Below are 16,362 nucleotides of genomic sequence, written 5' to 3'. Positions count from 1 at the left end.
AATGACTCCACAGCTATTTCTTTGTAATGGCCAGTTGGGAAGGGGCTGGACACAAAGAGGTCTCTCTTTCACAGCTTAAAAAAAAAAAAAAAAACAAAAAAAAAAAAAAAAAAAAAAAAAAAACACAAGATCTGCCCATGAAGGGCAAAGCATCAGGTTTTTGTTTGTTTCCAAAAAAAGTTTTTTAAACTCCAAATCCAATTTTCAGTACAAAAAAAGATTTTTAAACTCCAAATCCAATTGTCAGTATGTTTAACACCAATTCTCACTGTATAGCGTCTTAAGCAAATCTTGTTTGCTAATCTATTACATAAATTACATCTTAAAGAGCCAGCCAATGTTGCAGAGTGACAACGATAAGTAACTGTCTTGCAATTTGTAGTGGTGTTGTCCACCTGCCGTGTGAACTTCTTCAGTTGGCTGCCCATCAAGAAAAATGATCATGTGCTGCCCCCCTACCTCAGCATCACTTTATCTATATCCCCCCAACCCAGGGGCAGACAACTCATGGGGCCCCCAGGCAATAGGGGAACATGGGGCCCGTGTCCTTGCCCAAACTCAAAAAAGCCTATGGGAAAAATAAAAAAATTAAAAAAAAAAAAAAAAAAGTACCAGGGGCATCTCATGGGGCCCCCTACTGACCCCGGGCCCTCGGGCAGTGCCCGAGTTTCCAAATGGTCAGTCCGCCCCTGCCCCAACCCCACTGCTCTGTTCAGCTGCAGAAGTGAAGAAAATACCCAGTACTTGTGGGTATGGAGGAGCATGCAACTCATTTAATGTGACATTAACTCATTTAACATTTGTATCTTGCACAATGCAGCTTTTCCTGCTCCCAGCAGCTTAACAAAACAGGAGAGCAAAGGTAAGTTGAATATGTTGAGAATGGAGGAGGGGCAATTAAAGTGAAACCTTTTTTTTTGCCCTGCATGGGCAAAGCACTGTTTCACTATAAAACGTTGTCCTCTATGGTACCAATGCCATCACTTGGCTTTGTAATGGCTGCAGCATTTGAATCAAAGTGGTATGCCAATAGAAAAAACTTGAGTGTCCGAGACCTACATATTTGGTATCCAGTTCAACTAACTTGGCCATAAACACAAAGGGGGTTATGTACTAAAACTAGAGTGCACAAAATCTGGTGCAGCTCTGCAGAGAAACCAATCAGCTTCCAGGTTTTATTGTCCAAGTTTAAATCGAACAAGCTGAAATTAGAAGCCGATTGGTTATTATGCACATCTGCACCAGATTCTGAGTGCTCCGGTTTTAGTAAAACATTTCCCAAAATCTAAAAGATCTGTTTTAGATGGTCAACCTTTACAAGCACAATTCATTGTTTAATTTTGCACAAATGCTGGTGTGGTTGATTGAACTGCACTTGCAATATCAAGCAAGGCCACATCCTCTTGTTGCATCTGAAAGGGGGGAAAAAAAAAAAAAAAGGGGGAGGACGGAAGAGCAGCAAAGGAGAAACCTCTCCTTGTAACAGCTAAAACGGATAAGCAAACTATAATGGATCATTTGATTCCCAGAATTATCGGTGATTGCACAAGACTGGGAGTCAACCTCACGTAGTCTAATCTGCATTTTGGCGATGTGCAGATGGGAAAAAAAAAAAAAAAAAAAAAACACACACGACAACTTAGCTACCAGGTCCAAAATTTACAAAATATTCTATTCTTGTGAACTGTGCTTCTAAGGCAACTGTAGTGCATGCAGAAATCAGACTCACTCCACATAGCTTTTAACAGCAGGATAAGAATCTCAGTTTTAAGTGTTATTTTAGAAAATCACTATTTAAAAAAAAAAAAAAAAAAAAAGTGCGTATGTATGCATCTTCTGATCTTGAACATGGCTTGGTCAACGTGTGCTCTCAAAGTAGAACTATAGGCAAAAAACTTTTTTTTCCCCATTTTGGATAGCGTAAGGGAGGGTTATAACACCCATCAGGATTTCCTCCACCTTCTGTTCCCCATTTTGAAGATTTGGCTTTATTCCCTGCATCATAGCCAAACAGGAAGTGAAAGGAAATCTCTGCAAATTAAGGGAATCCCTTGGGCAGGTCGCCAGAACTAGTGTCCTCATTGGAAGATTTATGAAAAGAGTTCTGATTTTTGAGTTTAATAAATGCTACAAGGAGCATTTACTCCACTTTGCACACTGCCAATTGCCTTCTAAAATGTTGGGTCCCAAGTATAAAAAAAAAAAAATTTGCTAGCCATTTCAGTACTAGATTAACCATAAAATCTTCAGTTTGTTAAAAAATACTTGTATATTTTAAGATAGAAAAAAAAAAAAAAAAAGTTAAAAAAATGTGGTCATTGACCATACGTGTGTACATGATTAGCAATATTTTTTGTTCATGTTTCCTCGCCGAGCTTCATTAGATGAGATACGAGCTTGCAACAAGTCTTAAGGTTGAGATAGATGATGCAGAAATGTTTCTAGAGAATGAAATATCATCCATGAATGGACAGGAATAAAGCAAAAAAATGATGCCAAGGAGGAAGTTATGTTTGGTTTCCTTTTGGTTTGAGTTTCCTCTTCTCGTTGAATTATGCGACAAAATCCACAATTTTACATTGTCATTTTTAACTTGGCTTTTGAATGGAAAGGTATGTCAAAAAGTCACTATTGAAGACTTGCTTGGACATTATCATTTGCACTGGAGTTCCCATAGATTAACATCCATGTAAATCAGAAGCACATGCTTATGCTTGCAAGCCAAATCAGGATCTTTACAAGATCCAAACAACGCCAGTGTTTTTGAAAAAATAAATCCCTCATACGTTTTCCACAAATACAATGGATTCCTCCTCATATTTGATATTTGATCTTTCATCCATGATAAGTTTAACGGCGGAATAATGACGATGATGACTGGCTAGATCAAGAGCAGTGTAGCCTTCTATAGTGGTGGCATTAATGTTGGCACCGTGGTGGATGAGAAGCCTCGCCGTGCTGGTGTGGCCAGTCTCAGCTGCTATGTGTAAGGGGGTTTTCAGTTGTGAATTTGGAAGGTTCACATTGCAGCCGAGCTCAACAAGGATCCGAGCCACTCGGTAATGACCTCTTTGAGCAGCTAGGTGCAAAGGGGTTCTTCCATCAGAGGTCTGGGCATTAAGGTTGGCCTTGTACTGCTTTGCAAGAAGCTTCACAATGTTTAGGTGGCCCTGCCAGGATGCGTAATGCAAGGATAACCAGTTTTCCAGTCCTTTCACCCCTACATCAGCATCTCGCCGGAGAAAGAGGCGGACGATACTTTCTTGACCATGTTGGCAAGCGACATGTAGGGGTGTTCGGCCTTTGCTGTCAACCTCACTGAGTGAAGCATTCTTGTCTAGGAGGAGACGAGTTATGGACTCGTCTCCATTTTGAGCTGAGAAATGTAGAGCAGTGAACAGATCTTCATCTTTAGCATTGATATTTATCTTCTTAGAAAGAAGGAGCTCCACAATACTCTTCAGCTTTTTCTCAGTGGCAATGTGGAGTGGGGTGGAGCCCTTTGAGTTGGTCATGTTAGGGCTGGCATTGTACAAAAGTAGTAACTTCACACACTCCTCCTGTCCATTTTCAGCGGCCAAATGAAGGAGACTGGACCTTCCATCCAAAACCAGTTCAACGTCTTGAGGCTGCAGAATCTTCAGTAACTTTGCATTGTCTCCAGATACAATGGCATCAATCAGCTTCTTCTTTTGGATCTCGGTGGTACTGAGATCTGTGTAGGAAAAGAATAAAAAGATTAGAAGAATTAAACTATTCTAAATTTTGGAAAAAAAAAAAAAACACTCAAAAAAAGGGTACACTCATCTATTTACGGTGAATCGAGGACAATTTCAGGAACAAAAATTTCACATTCTAGTTAACCAAAGTTATAAATACATTGAAATTATTTTACCATACAGCTAGCATTTGGAGCCAAATCTGTATTTAGCATATCATGTATTCTTCCTGCATGCAGCACAGAGACAGGACTGGCAGCAGTTGCTTTGCATTAAGCTCGTCAGCTTAAAGTTGGTCCTACACAAAACGAGGTGGATGGGGGAATCCCCCAACCGGGGCATTGCATTCCAAAAGAAGTACCCACCATTGTCAGAATACACTGATCAGTGGCTGCAGAAAATTAGCTGCAGACGCTGATGAAGAAAATTTTCCAACATGCCCAGTGTTAGACCGACTTCTGTAGAGCAAGGACTGCCAAGCACTGACTGCAATTTGGACCGTTTCTGCTGAACTGGTAAATTTTGACTGCACAGTCAGCCCAATTGTGGACATGCTTAAAAGGATGGAAAAACTGGAACGAATTAATCAATTTGATGCGGCTTCATTATGCACAATGTATTGTGGTAAAAATAAAAAAAAGTGGGAGCAATTTTTTCAGTGTTGAGAACCATTAAAAATGAATAAGATGTGCGTGATGAAGCATGTTGCAGCGCATACATTACCAAAGAGCAATAAAGGGTGAGCCGGCCCTCTGGAATGTCTTTTGCATGGAGGTGGATTGTACTAGGCAGCCCATTTGATATGAATGGCTGTTAAGGCGCCTTAATGCCTGATAAAATCGGTCCTGCACCATTTTTTTAAATGTTGTGCATCCTTGCATTCTCGTGCGCTGCAGCACAAAGGAGCTACAGTGCACCAAAATATGTCCGTTGGGTTGCAAATAAGAATGGATTACAAGGTACATACAGGTATACAATGTATTGATATGGATTCCCAACTCATTGTGGACAGATCATAAGAGGGGCAAAGCCATGTGCCTCAATAGAAGCTACTAGGTCAGAAGCCAGGGTCAGAAAAATGAAGGCCTTTGATTTCAGACCCTAAAAAAAAAATGGAAAACAAAAATACTCTCCAAAAGGAAAGGGATTATTCTTCTGTTACGTCAAAAGTAACCCTGCAAAAACAAACTAGGTGCCAACAAAATAATTAGACATCTCTTCAGACAATAAATTACCTGTTACGGAACACTCTCTTTCAAAGGACAGGGAGAGAGAGCCTCTGGAGGAGAAAGCAGAGTCAATGGAGGAGATTCCGGATAGGCGCTTGTCGCTGTTTGCCAGTTGAGGATCGGACTCACTGTGAGAAAGGCTCTCAGGTCTTTCCATGGTCTGGGAGATCCCAGAATCTAGTTGGGATAGCAGCTCGGAGAGGCTGTAATCTTTATCAAACACTGGAGTGGGACTTTTCTTGGGTTCTGATTGACAGGCCACATCCTAAAAAGAAAACAAAAAAAAAAAAACATAAGATCTAAAGAAATGGCTATCAAAATATCAGAGCTTCTGCCAGGTCTCTATAACCCCCAAAAAACAGGACAGGAATTGATGGGAAAGTGAGGACACAAAAAAAACATTTTTTTAGTAAAGTGGGGAAGGTCTGGAAATTCTCAAAGTGTTTTTACAGTTTTGTGTGCCTTCCTGTCTCGGTGACAACTACATCTCCCGATTCATGTACAAGAACCACAGTGATGGGAAAGGAGGTAAAATTTCCCCAGTGGGGTCACACACACTGAAACCTAGACACAATGAAAATTATTGGTTTTCCACTCTACAGCTAAGGGACATTTCCTAGAACCAGCTTTTCCAGGGACTAATGGAAACAAAGGACGCTGTGACAACTGGCACCCATTCATTTGTAACCCATACTTCACATCTGTTCCTAAAAAGAATGTTCCTGGAAGTCAAATACCTCAAGTTTTGGGTCTTGGGTGGCTTGAGCCAGGTTCTCTGCACTTGACATGGAGCTGGCTTCATCCTCATGCTTTGTACACAGCAGCTCTGTCTCTGAGGTGATCTCTGATGGGGGGGAAAAGGTCACAGGGTTACTGAAATGCAACGAAGCGTAAAAAGTGTAATATTAAAAGATCCAGTGTATCAAATGTGGTCATTGAGCAATTCAACTCGGAAGAGAACTAGAGATTGCACACTTCAACTGAAAAGCAGTAACTTCAACATGTTGCATGACTACATTGAAGGCACAGCATTCATAGACCATGAGCAAATATGGCCGTGTGTGTGTGTGTATATATATATATATATATTCTATCATGTTGGAAAGCAAGGCTAAAACTGTTGGCGCTGTATACTGTAAATCCTGAATAATAATAATAAAATGGTATGGACTATAGCTGGAAGCAATTTTTTTTTTCTTAAAACATCAATGTAAACAATGATGTATAAATATATCCTAAAGTGAAGCTGTGCCCAGACTATGGACAATAAAATGTACACATTCTTCAGGTGTAAAAGCTTTAAAAATGACCACCCTGTGTAGCAGCATGTACTGTGGAGCTATTCATCCTCAATCATAGGAAGCAGCGAAATCTCAGAATTGGACCCACATTTTCTTTATCCTTTTTCTTGAATTTTTTTTGTGATTCTTGAAAATGAATCACTTTAGAACACGTGCAGGTAGAGAGGTCAGGGAGTGTTTGTTTTGAAATGCTTTTAGAAATTTGCTGCTTGCTACGAATATGGTTCATACCCATAGTCTGGATGCAGGTGTACTAAAGGCAGCTTCAAAAAGTCCTCTATTAAAAAAAAAAATAAAAAAAAAAAAAAAAAAATCCCAAATTAAGCACAGTCTTTATAGCAGACCTTCTGTGCAAATGGAAGGTCTACTTCTCTACCAAACCACCACCATGTAAACCATGGGTGCTCAACCTGTGGTCCTCCAGTTGTTGAACTACAAATCCCATGAGGCATTGCAAGGCTGACATATACAAGTCTGACTCCCAAAGGCAGAGGCATGGTGTAAATAAACCATTGACAAAAGGTCACAAGAACATAAAACACTAATTTTGCTCCTGGATTCCAGGAGGTGCAAGTGACCTCATCGCCCCTCACTGCTTCCTCCTGGCCCCTCAAAACCCTACATGAACCCATTAATGCAATGGGCTTGGATGCATTCTTTTGTGATTTTGAGTGCCCAGCTATCTATAAGAGACAGAGGTAAGGCAAGATGATGCCACCTGGAAGCTAGGCCAGGGTGAGCAGTTTTATTTTTGTTTTTTATTAATCTTGGATTTTTAAAGCTTTGCTGCTGCTAACTTTGTTTGGGTTGCATGGGACTAGCTGGGTTTCTATTTTTTCATAGTAAGTCAGCTTTAACCACTCACTTTAGGAAATCTGAAGGAACAAGGCTTTCAGAAAGAACTGATAACATGGAAACTTTCTTTAAACCCAAAAGCTTACCATACACGGCTCAAGTCTTGGCCGATTCCGGCTGAGTCATCTAAATTTCAAGTGGCTAGCCCTGTGGGAACGACCTGGCTCAACAAAAGTCAATTTAAAAATCAACTGAGCCTGGTGGAAAGTTGTCAAGATGAATGGAGACTGCAGTCTATAAGATGAAGTCACTGTTTGGTTATTCAGACAGCCATAGGTGCTGCGGCTGTCTGAATACAATAGATGGCAGGGGAGAAGCCACCATCCATGTTCATGGGAATCGAGTGAATGCTCATTCATCCTGCAAGGGTCTACAAGACAAATCTGCACATGTATGTTAGACTATTAGCCTCACAGACTAAAAATAAAAGGGCTGGAGAACAGTGCAGCTAATTGGTTTATTTCAGCAATGATTCAGCTGGAATGTCAATTGCACTGCATCATGGACCTTCTCCTTCTGCTCAGTCTGGATTTGCATGACTTTAATCGCAGTCAGGGGCAGACTGATCATTTGGAAACTCGGGCACAGCCCGAGGGCCTGGGGCCAGTAGGAGGCCCCATGAGATGCCCCTGGTACCTTTTTCATAGGCTTTTTAGAGTTTGGGCAAGGACACAGGGGCCCCATGATCCCCTATTACCGGGGGCCCCATGAGTTGTCAGTCCACCCCTGATCGCAGTATTGTACAAACAGCATTACAGGAAAAAATATTTTCTCAACTCCAAAAGTGTGCTGATAAAAAAAAAAAAAAAAAAGTCCCTTTAAATGAAGGATTGCTTCACGGGTTTTCTGCGTGCTCAGGCATGATCTGTCAGGACTTGCAGGTAGTGGGTCGGTCACATTCCTGAGTGTAAGACTCAGCTGTACTGGGAGGCCTTCAGCAAGTCTAGATGAAAACATTTCTCACACAATGCTGCAGGCTCGGCCCACTTCCTGCAATATGTCTGGGCAGCGAGATGTTTACACTTTTAATCAAACTTTTAAGTGTGGAATTGAGGAAGTCGTACTTCCTGCGCAAAGAACGACTAAAACAAATCACATGACATGGCCCTATAGGAATATTTTTAAATAAATAAAAAATATCCCTAGATTATAATTGTATTCCTATAGACATAATACTTGCATAAAAGATGTAAAAAAAGTTTGCAAACTTCAGTTTAAAAAGTGATGCTGTGGCCACAGTCAAGATTATAAAATTATAATGTAAAGTTGTGTAAATTTTTTTTTTTGCTATATCAAAATTTTACCAAAATTTCTTATGAATATATTTATTTCCGTTATCACTACTACTATTATAATATACCTTTATCGACTCTGCATGTTCTCCCTAAGCTTGAGTGGGTTTCCTCCAGGTACTTTGGTTTCCTCCTACGATCCAAAGCCCTGCTGGTAGGTAAATTGTCTAACTTGGTCCAGGGGCGGACTGACAACTCATGGGGCCCCCGGGCAATAGGGGATCATGGGGCCCCTGTGTCCTTGCCCAAACTCAAAAAAGCCTATGAAAAAAGGTATCAGGGGCATCTCATGGGGCCCCCTACTGATCCCGGGCCCTCGGTCAGTGCCCGAGTTTCCAAATGGTCAGTCCGCCCCTGACTTGGTCCATGTATGTATGTATGTATGTATGTATGTATGTATGTCATGGGTTTCCAGATGTAGAACAATGTCAATCTCCTTGCAGCTCTCAATATTTTTTTCTGTGGACCTCCTTCCAATACAAGATACAGTAATGACATGGAGGTCAGAGAGAGGAACCATCGAGAGCTGGGACAGTAGAAGCCCCCAAAAGCACAGAGATTAGCAGAAGAATTCTCAGCATCAGAATGGAGATCACGGATCCAGGCAAGGAAAGGCAAGTATTGGCAGCAGGGGCGGACTGACCATTTGGAAACTCGGGCACTGCCCGAGGGCCCGGGGTCAGTAGGGGCCCCCATGAGATGCCCTTGATACCTTTTTCATAGGCTTTTTTGAGTTTGGGCAAGGACACAGGGGCCCCATGATCCCCTAGTGCCCAGGGGCCCCATGAGTTGTCAGTCCGCCCCTGATTGGCAGTTTACAGGTTTGACTTCATTTAAAATCTTGACTATAGCCACAAGGTCACTTTAAAATGAACTTGCTCATGCAGGTTAACAGGTTAATTTTAATGGTGGCCACTTCAACCTTCCATTGTGCCCTCAAGAGTCATGTGAAATCCTTGTCTCCAGGGGGGGGACTGACCATTTGGTACTGCCCGAGGTCAGTAGGTGGGCCCCATGAGATGCCCCTGGTACCTTTTTCATAGGCTTTTTTGAGTTTGGGCAAGAACACAGGGGCCCCATGATCCCCTATTGCCTGGGGGCCCCATGAGTTGTCAGTCTGCCCCCGCTTGTCTCCCTTGTGAAGGTGCTGCAAGCTCCTCGGTCAGTTGATTGGGGGGGGCACTGAAACCAAGAACTGCAGTTTACCCAAATTGGCCGATCTGAAACACACCCACTGATTGCTCCTCCACAGATGGTCAGTTAATGGTTATGCTGTCGGCTGAACTCTTACCTTGAAATGGTGGCCGTTCCCTGGGCTTATCTCTCCAGCATCTCTGCATTAGTTTGATCATGTTGTCACACTGCTGAGGTCTCGCTCTTGTAATGAGCGCCAGGTCAGGTCGCAGACCACCTCCGACCTTTACCATGATGTGCAGAATATTCTTCTCCTCTATAAACAACACAAACGTAGCAATGTAGATAAAAGAATAATAAATTAAACCTCAGCTTTAAGTGAGCTAAAGGGTGAACAGCTTATATTTTTGCCATTCCCGGCTTCCTCCCTCTTCATTAATACCATTTTTTGTTTTTAAAACAAACCTTTCCATTTATATTACATGCCTTAGATAGATACAGTGAGGCCATCACTGGGTCTTTATGCTACTCTATGAAATGTAACATAAGCTGGCTACTCTGTGTACTCCATAATACAAGTCTTAATTAGCTACATGTTAAAATACAGTGTGCACAGTGAATGTGTTTTGGCCGAAATGAGTTAGCTACATGTTAAAATACACCGTGTGCACAGTGAACGCATTTCGGCCAAAACACATTGTTTGTGCACACTGTGTATTTTAACAAGTAGCTAATAAAAAAGACTTGTATTATGGAGTACACTGGGTAGCCAGGCTTAGATTTATTAAATTGCATAGGAAAGCATAAAAACCCAGACCCAGTGATGGCCTCACGTTATCTAAGGTGTGCACACCTAACACTGTGCACAGCTAACGTGTTACAGCCGAAACGCGTTAGCTGTGAACACTGTATTTTAACATGTAGCTAATCAGGACTTGTAATAAATTTAAGCCAGCTACCCAATGTACTCCATATACAAGTCTTGATTAGCTACATGTTAACATACAGAGTGTGCACAGCTAACACGTTTCGGCTGTAACACGTTAGCTGTGCACACTGTGGTAGGTGTGCACACCTTAGATACCGTGAGGCCATCACTGGGTCTAGGTCTTCATGCTCCTCTATGAAATGTAGTATAAGCTGGCTACCCATTTTACTCCAGATTACATTTAATAGAGGAGCATAAAGATGCAGTGATGGCCTCACAGTATCGAAAGGTGTGCATACCTAACGTGTTTCGGCCAAAAGGTGCAAGCTGTGCACACTGTATTTTAATATGTAGCTAAGACTTGTACCATGGAGTACACCGGGTAGCCCGCTTATATTTATTAGGAATCAAGTGTTTTGGGAATATCCCAACCAGGAACACCAACTGGGTCCAGTACATAACTTCCTGAAACCAACACAGCATCCTGACTCAGTACAGCTCTCTCAAGAGCCCTGATACAAGCAGTGGGCTGACTTTTGGGAGAAATTATGAAAATATCAAAATACCTTGTTAGGTGGATGTCCGCCTGGAGAAGTGTACATTTCAAGGTAGGTTGCCTTTACATGCAGACTGCCCTAGGTAATGTCCACATGTGATGCACAGCCTTTCCTAGACTGTAAGCTCGAAAGAGCAGGGCCCTCGATCCCCTCATGTTTTGCATTGTATTAGTATTGTTCTGTCACATGTTCTGTCCCCCTTTGTAATGTACAGCGCTGAGTGAACCATTGGCGCTTTATAAATACTGTATAATAATAATAATAATAATAAAAAAATCCAGTGAATATATGAAAGAGGTGGGCCAGGGACAGTCAGGCTGTGGAGAAAAGGGCTAGGGTATGCTGGGCATTCTCCAAAATGCAGTTCAGGGTGGCAATCGCCAGTGTAGAGATGCTCATCAACAGTCCAAAGACAAAAAGGAAAAAGCGTCGGAACACAGTCTATAGAACTATAGAGGATATTGGGTGGGGATGCATTACAATGACTTGTAAAGTCCCCTTTAAGTGCTTGCATGCTGCATCTGATTCCATGTTTAGTGACCTGGAACCCCCAAAACCCAAAGGGCTCTGTAATGCAAATACTGAGCAGCTTGTGTGGTCGCTGGCCCTGGTCTCCCTTTTGCTGTTGGTTAGTAATGAGCCAATAGTAAGGTGCAGGAGGTTGGTCACAGCCAGTATAGGTACCCTTGTATAAATCACCGGGCTGGTAGGTTTCACCTGCATGTCCTTTCCAAAAAAAAAAAATGGAGAAAGTAAAAACAATCCTTGTACTGCATACATCCTTCCACCCACGCACAGCTATTAAACCATCAGTCAAACCGTGAAGATTGCCTGGGAGCATGGGCTGCACGTATGCGTCCCGGCTTGCCCAGTAAAGAATCAGACAGCCGACCGGAAACGGACTATGTGAAGCGTGTCACAGCAGAAAATGTTGGAGAACAAGAAAAAAAAAAGTAAGGTTGAACTTGTACTTCAAGTTAAAGCCGAATGCCAGGCAAACAGACACACAGATAAAAATACAGCTGCCGAAGGATCTGTATTTTTGTCCATCCGGTCCTGAGATTTACACAGCTCTGCCAGGCTGTATAGCTTTGACAGAACAGGAGACCCGATTTTACTCTGCTGCAGTTACAGTGTGTATAAACCATAACTATGAACTTTTCCCCCTTGGGTATGTTAAAATATACCACTGCATATTTTTTTTGTTCGATCAGTTTCGAAAAAAAAAAAAAAAAAAAAGTTACATTGTTAATCACAAATTAAAATTTAGCCAATACGCCGTGCCGCTGGAGCCTCGTGAAGGTCCAGCGGCCATCTTACTGAGTGGACGGTTAGTCCCCTGCATTACTACTGCAATTCACCCCCGGATTTTTATTGATTCTTTTGGAAATAAATATTTATTCAATTTACTACACTATGGGCACTTTTGTTTGGCTCCCTTGTGGAGCTATTGATTTCCAGAGCCCACCCAAGAGCTGTAATCCATCCCAGTATCCAGAGGAGGGAGTCCCTGTACACAGGCTGCAACACCCATCCATCCCTTAAAGGGGACCTCTGGCTGGTTGGATTCCCTTACAACCCGGGAGTATCTGCTGTGCTGCACACTACCCAGAGGGAGGATATTCCATGTTCGGCCTCACTTCCTTAAAAGGGGAACCTCGAGTGTATATTTACATGCGTATTTCCAATACGCATCAGGTGAGTGCGTAATTTTACCACACCTTCAAGCACAAGCACTGAAGCATTACTACAACTGGCACCTTAAGCATGGATTGTCACTTTAGGAACTTTTCATTTATTTATATCGAATTTAAATCTATATCTTATTTGGTCTGAATTACGGACATCATTATATTTATAAGGGCTGCACTTGGATTTTATACATAAATTAAAGCGAAACACAAAGTAAAAAGGCAAATACATACAAATCCATATCTCAAACCCTGTATAGTCTGAGAGGGCAGCTTACAGCCGAAATAAAAAAAAAAAAAAAAAAAAAGGCATAAAACCAAACCTGGAACTAAAATTTCTCTTCAGGTGTGTCACCATAATCTATAGAGAATAATGTCAGCACTGAATGTACAAAAGACACACCTTACCTACATGTGGATCCTATTAGAGGCAGTAATGTTGCTCTTTGTTTGGTATTTAACAAATTACACCATTCATAGCTTTGTATGTCACTGAACGATTTGCATTTGAACTGAACGAACAACACCGGAGATTGACTAAAAAACTTGAGTGCAAATTCTGATGCATCTTTGCATAGTAACCAATCAGCTTCCATGTTTTATTGCTAAAGCTTAACTGAACAAACCAAGTTAAAAGCTGATTGGCTACCATGCACAGCTTCACCAGATTGTGAGAGCTCCAATAAAAATCAACCCCAATGACTTTTTTCCTTGAACTGAATTCAGTCTTGTGATTCAGGGCAGTCCTGACAACACCACAGCCTGGTCAGGGATCCCAGTACATAGGACACTGTAGTTAAAGCCAACCTCTGGGGAATTTTAATATGATCCCTTGCGGTGGGGCTGCTCATCACATTAGGGGAGAGAAGTTTTTACTTACCTGATCCTCCACTCCCCCAGCAGAGTGGTTAACTCCACGCTCCGATGGTGGACTGTCACTTGACATCATCACGTACAATGCAAATGGACCCTGCATTGCTCTTGATGACGTCAGGAGCATAGACCGCTGCAACGTAGGGGAGAAGGCGCTGTGGGGGGGCCAGTGGAGGATCAAGTATGCAAATCTACTTTTAAAAAGTCCCCTTGACCTAAATGAACAATTAAAAATGTTACCAAACCCAGGACCCTGCATTCACTACATCTGGTCTCCCCGGACCCTGCATTCACTACATCTAGGTCTCCCCGGACCCTGCATTCACTACATCTAGGTCACCCACGACCCTGCATTCACTATATCTGGTCTCCCCGGACCCTGCATTCACTACATCTGGTCTCCCCGGACCCTGCATTCACTACATCTGGTCTCCCACGACCCTGCATTCACTACATCTGGTCTCCCACGACCCTGCATTCACTACATCTGGTCTCCCACGACCCTGCATTCACTACATCTGGTCTCCCACGACCCTGCATTCACTACATCTGGTCTCCCACGACCCTGCATTCACTACATCTGGTCTCCCACAGTGCACACAACATGGAAATATATTATTTTAGCAAATATAAACTGCTAAATAACTTCTCATCAGTATTACATAGCAGTCTTGTGACTATCAGTGTCCAGCTGAGCACTGGTTAAAGCTTGTAGGAGGAGTTTTCATTCTCTTATGATTGTCCTACGAGTCTGCATGACCCCTGACCCTCCGTCTGATTGGCCCTGTGCTAATCACACCCAAAAAGGGAAAAAAAAAACAAAAACACAAAACACACACACAAAACACACACACAAAACACACACACAAAACACACACCTTTCTAGCAATATACACTAAACTGAGCATGTGCAGAGTGACTCCTAGAGCACTGTACTATCAACAGATGGACTTGGGACAGTAGAAGGGGAGGATCAGAGAAGACAGGATCAAACAGTCTTTTTACACAGTGCAGAGGATAAACCCCTTAGGTTCCACAGTGAGTATAAGCAGCAGCATGTTTTACTACATATACAGACTGATTTTACTGTTGTGGGTTTAGCAACACTAACCCTTTCAGCACAAATGCAGCCCCACTGCATGGGATAGTTTTCAGGTTTCCCTGAGTTGGGCCTTAAGCCCATATACAGGTATGTGGACTTTTTTCCGGTTATTTATTTGGGACAGTCCTGTGATTCAGGCTTTCCTACAGACAGCACAGTCCAGCCTTGGGATTTAGGAATGATGCAAATGAGATGGAGACTTACCTGCAAAAGGCTTCTGCTGGGTAAGGATTCCCCAAATCACAACTGCGAAACTGGAAAAATAAACGAAAACAAATTAAAATACAAAAAACAGATAGGTTAAGCAGATATTCACCAATCAACGGTCAAGAATAATGGTAAACCAGATTTATTTTAGCAGCTTGGGGTAAAAAAAAAAAAAAAAAAAACTATTTAAAAAAAATGGTTACCGATTGGCTGTACTGGGCTATTGCACTATGCAAACTGTCATGGCTTCATGTACTGGCTTAAGTAGACCAATACTTCATTTTTTAAAGCAAGCCCATGCTTTACCCCAATAGGGAAATGCAGAGGTTTGCTTCAATCCCCCAGACTTCCCCAGCAGCACATACTCACCTTTCCATGTCACTCCATTCAGTCACCAAGAGCAAAGAAAATATCTGAAACTTCCAGATCACGTGACAGTGACTGGCCAAGCATGGTCTCATGGGCACAGGGAGAGTTCTCATAGGCCCTCATCCCCACTAATTCAGAGATTACACAGGGCAATAGAGCAGAAGGGGAGATAAGCAAAAAATGAGCATGTCCTGCTGGAGAGGTGCAAACTAGAGTAAACCCCGTTTTGTCATGTAGCAGCAACTTTGGGAAAGCCAGGTAAACTCCGGACATGAACTTGAGGAAAACAAGCTGTATTGCCATATGGGACTCAGCCTGGCTCATGCCTGCAAAGCTAAGTAATTTCAAAAGCATCTTACAGGGTATATATTTCAACAATTATGTCACAATGCATACATCTCCTCCTTGCTTTGTTATACCTTTGACATATAGTCAGAGCAGTACACAGGATATAGTCTTGTGGTTTTTACATTTAGCCAACTGAAAGTTAGATTGTCAACTACTTAGATGTGTGGGGGATGGAGTAAGCGAAGAGTTAATTTTGTATTTTTTGCAAACTAGCAATATTAAGGCCTAAAAGGGGACGTCATTCTTAGACCTTTAAAAACCCTACAAAAATCAAAGCAGGCCTGCACTTTGTCCATGCATCCAGATATAGATTTATTGCAAAAATGGGACATAAAAGATGCTCATAAGTTCTTTTATCCCATTTTGGAATAAATCTATATCTGGATGAATATATTTCAGTATGGCACGTCAATCTCAGACCCAATTCAGTTACATACCAAGGAAACAATGGAAATCCTTGGGTGTGGAGAAGCTCCCAGCCCAAAATCTAGACACCTTGGCCAAGTCCCAGGGTTCCACCACTGGCCTTCTGGTTTTTCTGCCATGTTTTTATTTCTGTCCATGTTCTTGCTGGGAGATTTGCTTTCACTTACTGTCTTGGGTAACCCTAAAGACGAAGCAAAGGAAATTTCCCCAACATGGACACAGCAACAGAAAGCTAATGGAGGGTTCGGCACGTTCACACTCTAAGATGGTAACATTTTATTTGGAGCTTAAAAATCTTCAACACGCACTTTTATTGAACACAAAAAGCTAG

General features: G+C 42.1%; 1 protein-coding gene across 1 annotated transcript in view; it reads right to left on the bottom strand.

Annotated features, from left to right (window-relative positions):
- Positions 1–2,780: 2,780 nt before the first annotated feature.
- RIPK4 (receptor interacting serine/threonine kinase 4) overlaps positions 2,781–16,362 on the bottom strand; it is a gene marked incomplete at its 5' end in the record, with an annotated part of 13,929 nt that continues 347 nt past the window's right edge. The window contains 5 exons of the mRNA XM_089677974.1: positions 2,781–3,715; positions 4,955–5,213; positions 5,686–5,792; positions 9,688–9,846; positions 14,886–14,935. Coding sequence (XP_089534100.1) covers positions 2,781–3,715; positions 4,955–5,213; positions 5,686–5,792; positions 9,688–9,846; positions 14,886–14,935 — 1,510 coding nt within the window. The remainder of the gene's footprint in view (positions 3,716–4,954; positions 5,214–5,685; positions 5,793–9,687; positions 9,847–14,885; positions 14,936–16,362) is intronic.

Source organism: Staurois parvus, unplaced genomic scaffold, assembly GCF_062004578.1.
Source record: "Staurois parvus isolate SC_StPar_1 unplaced genomic scaffold, SC_StPar_1.0 ptg000195l, whole genome shotgun sequence".
NCBI lineage: Eukaryota > Metazoa > Chordata > Amphibia > Anura > Ranidae > Staurois > Staurois parvus.
Note: the sequence above shows the minus strand (reverse complement) of the source record. Positions and strands in the feature narration are given on the sequence as shown.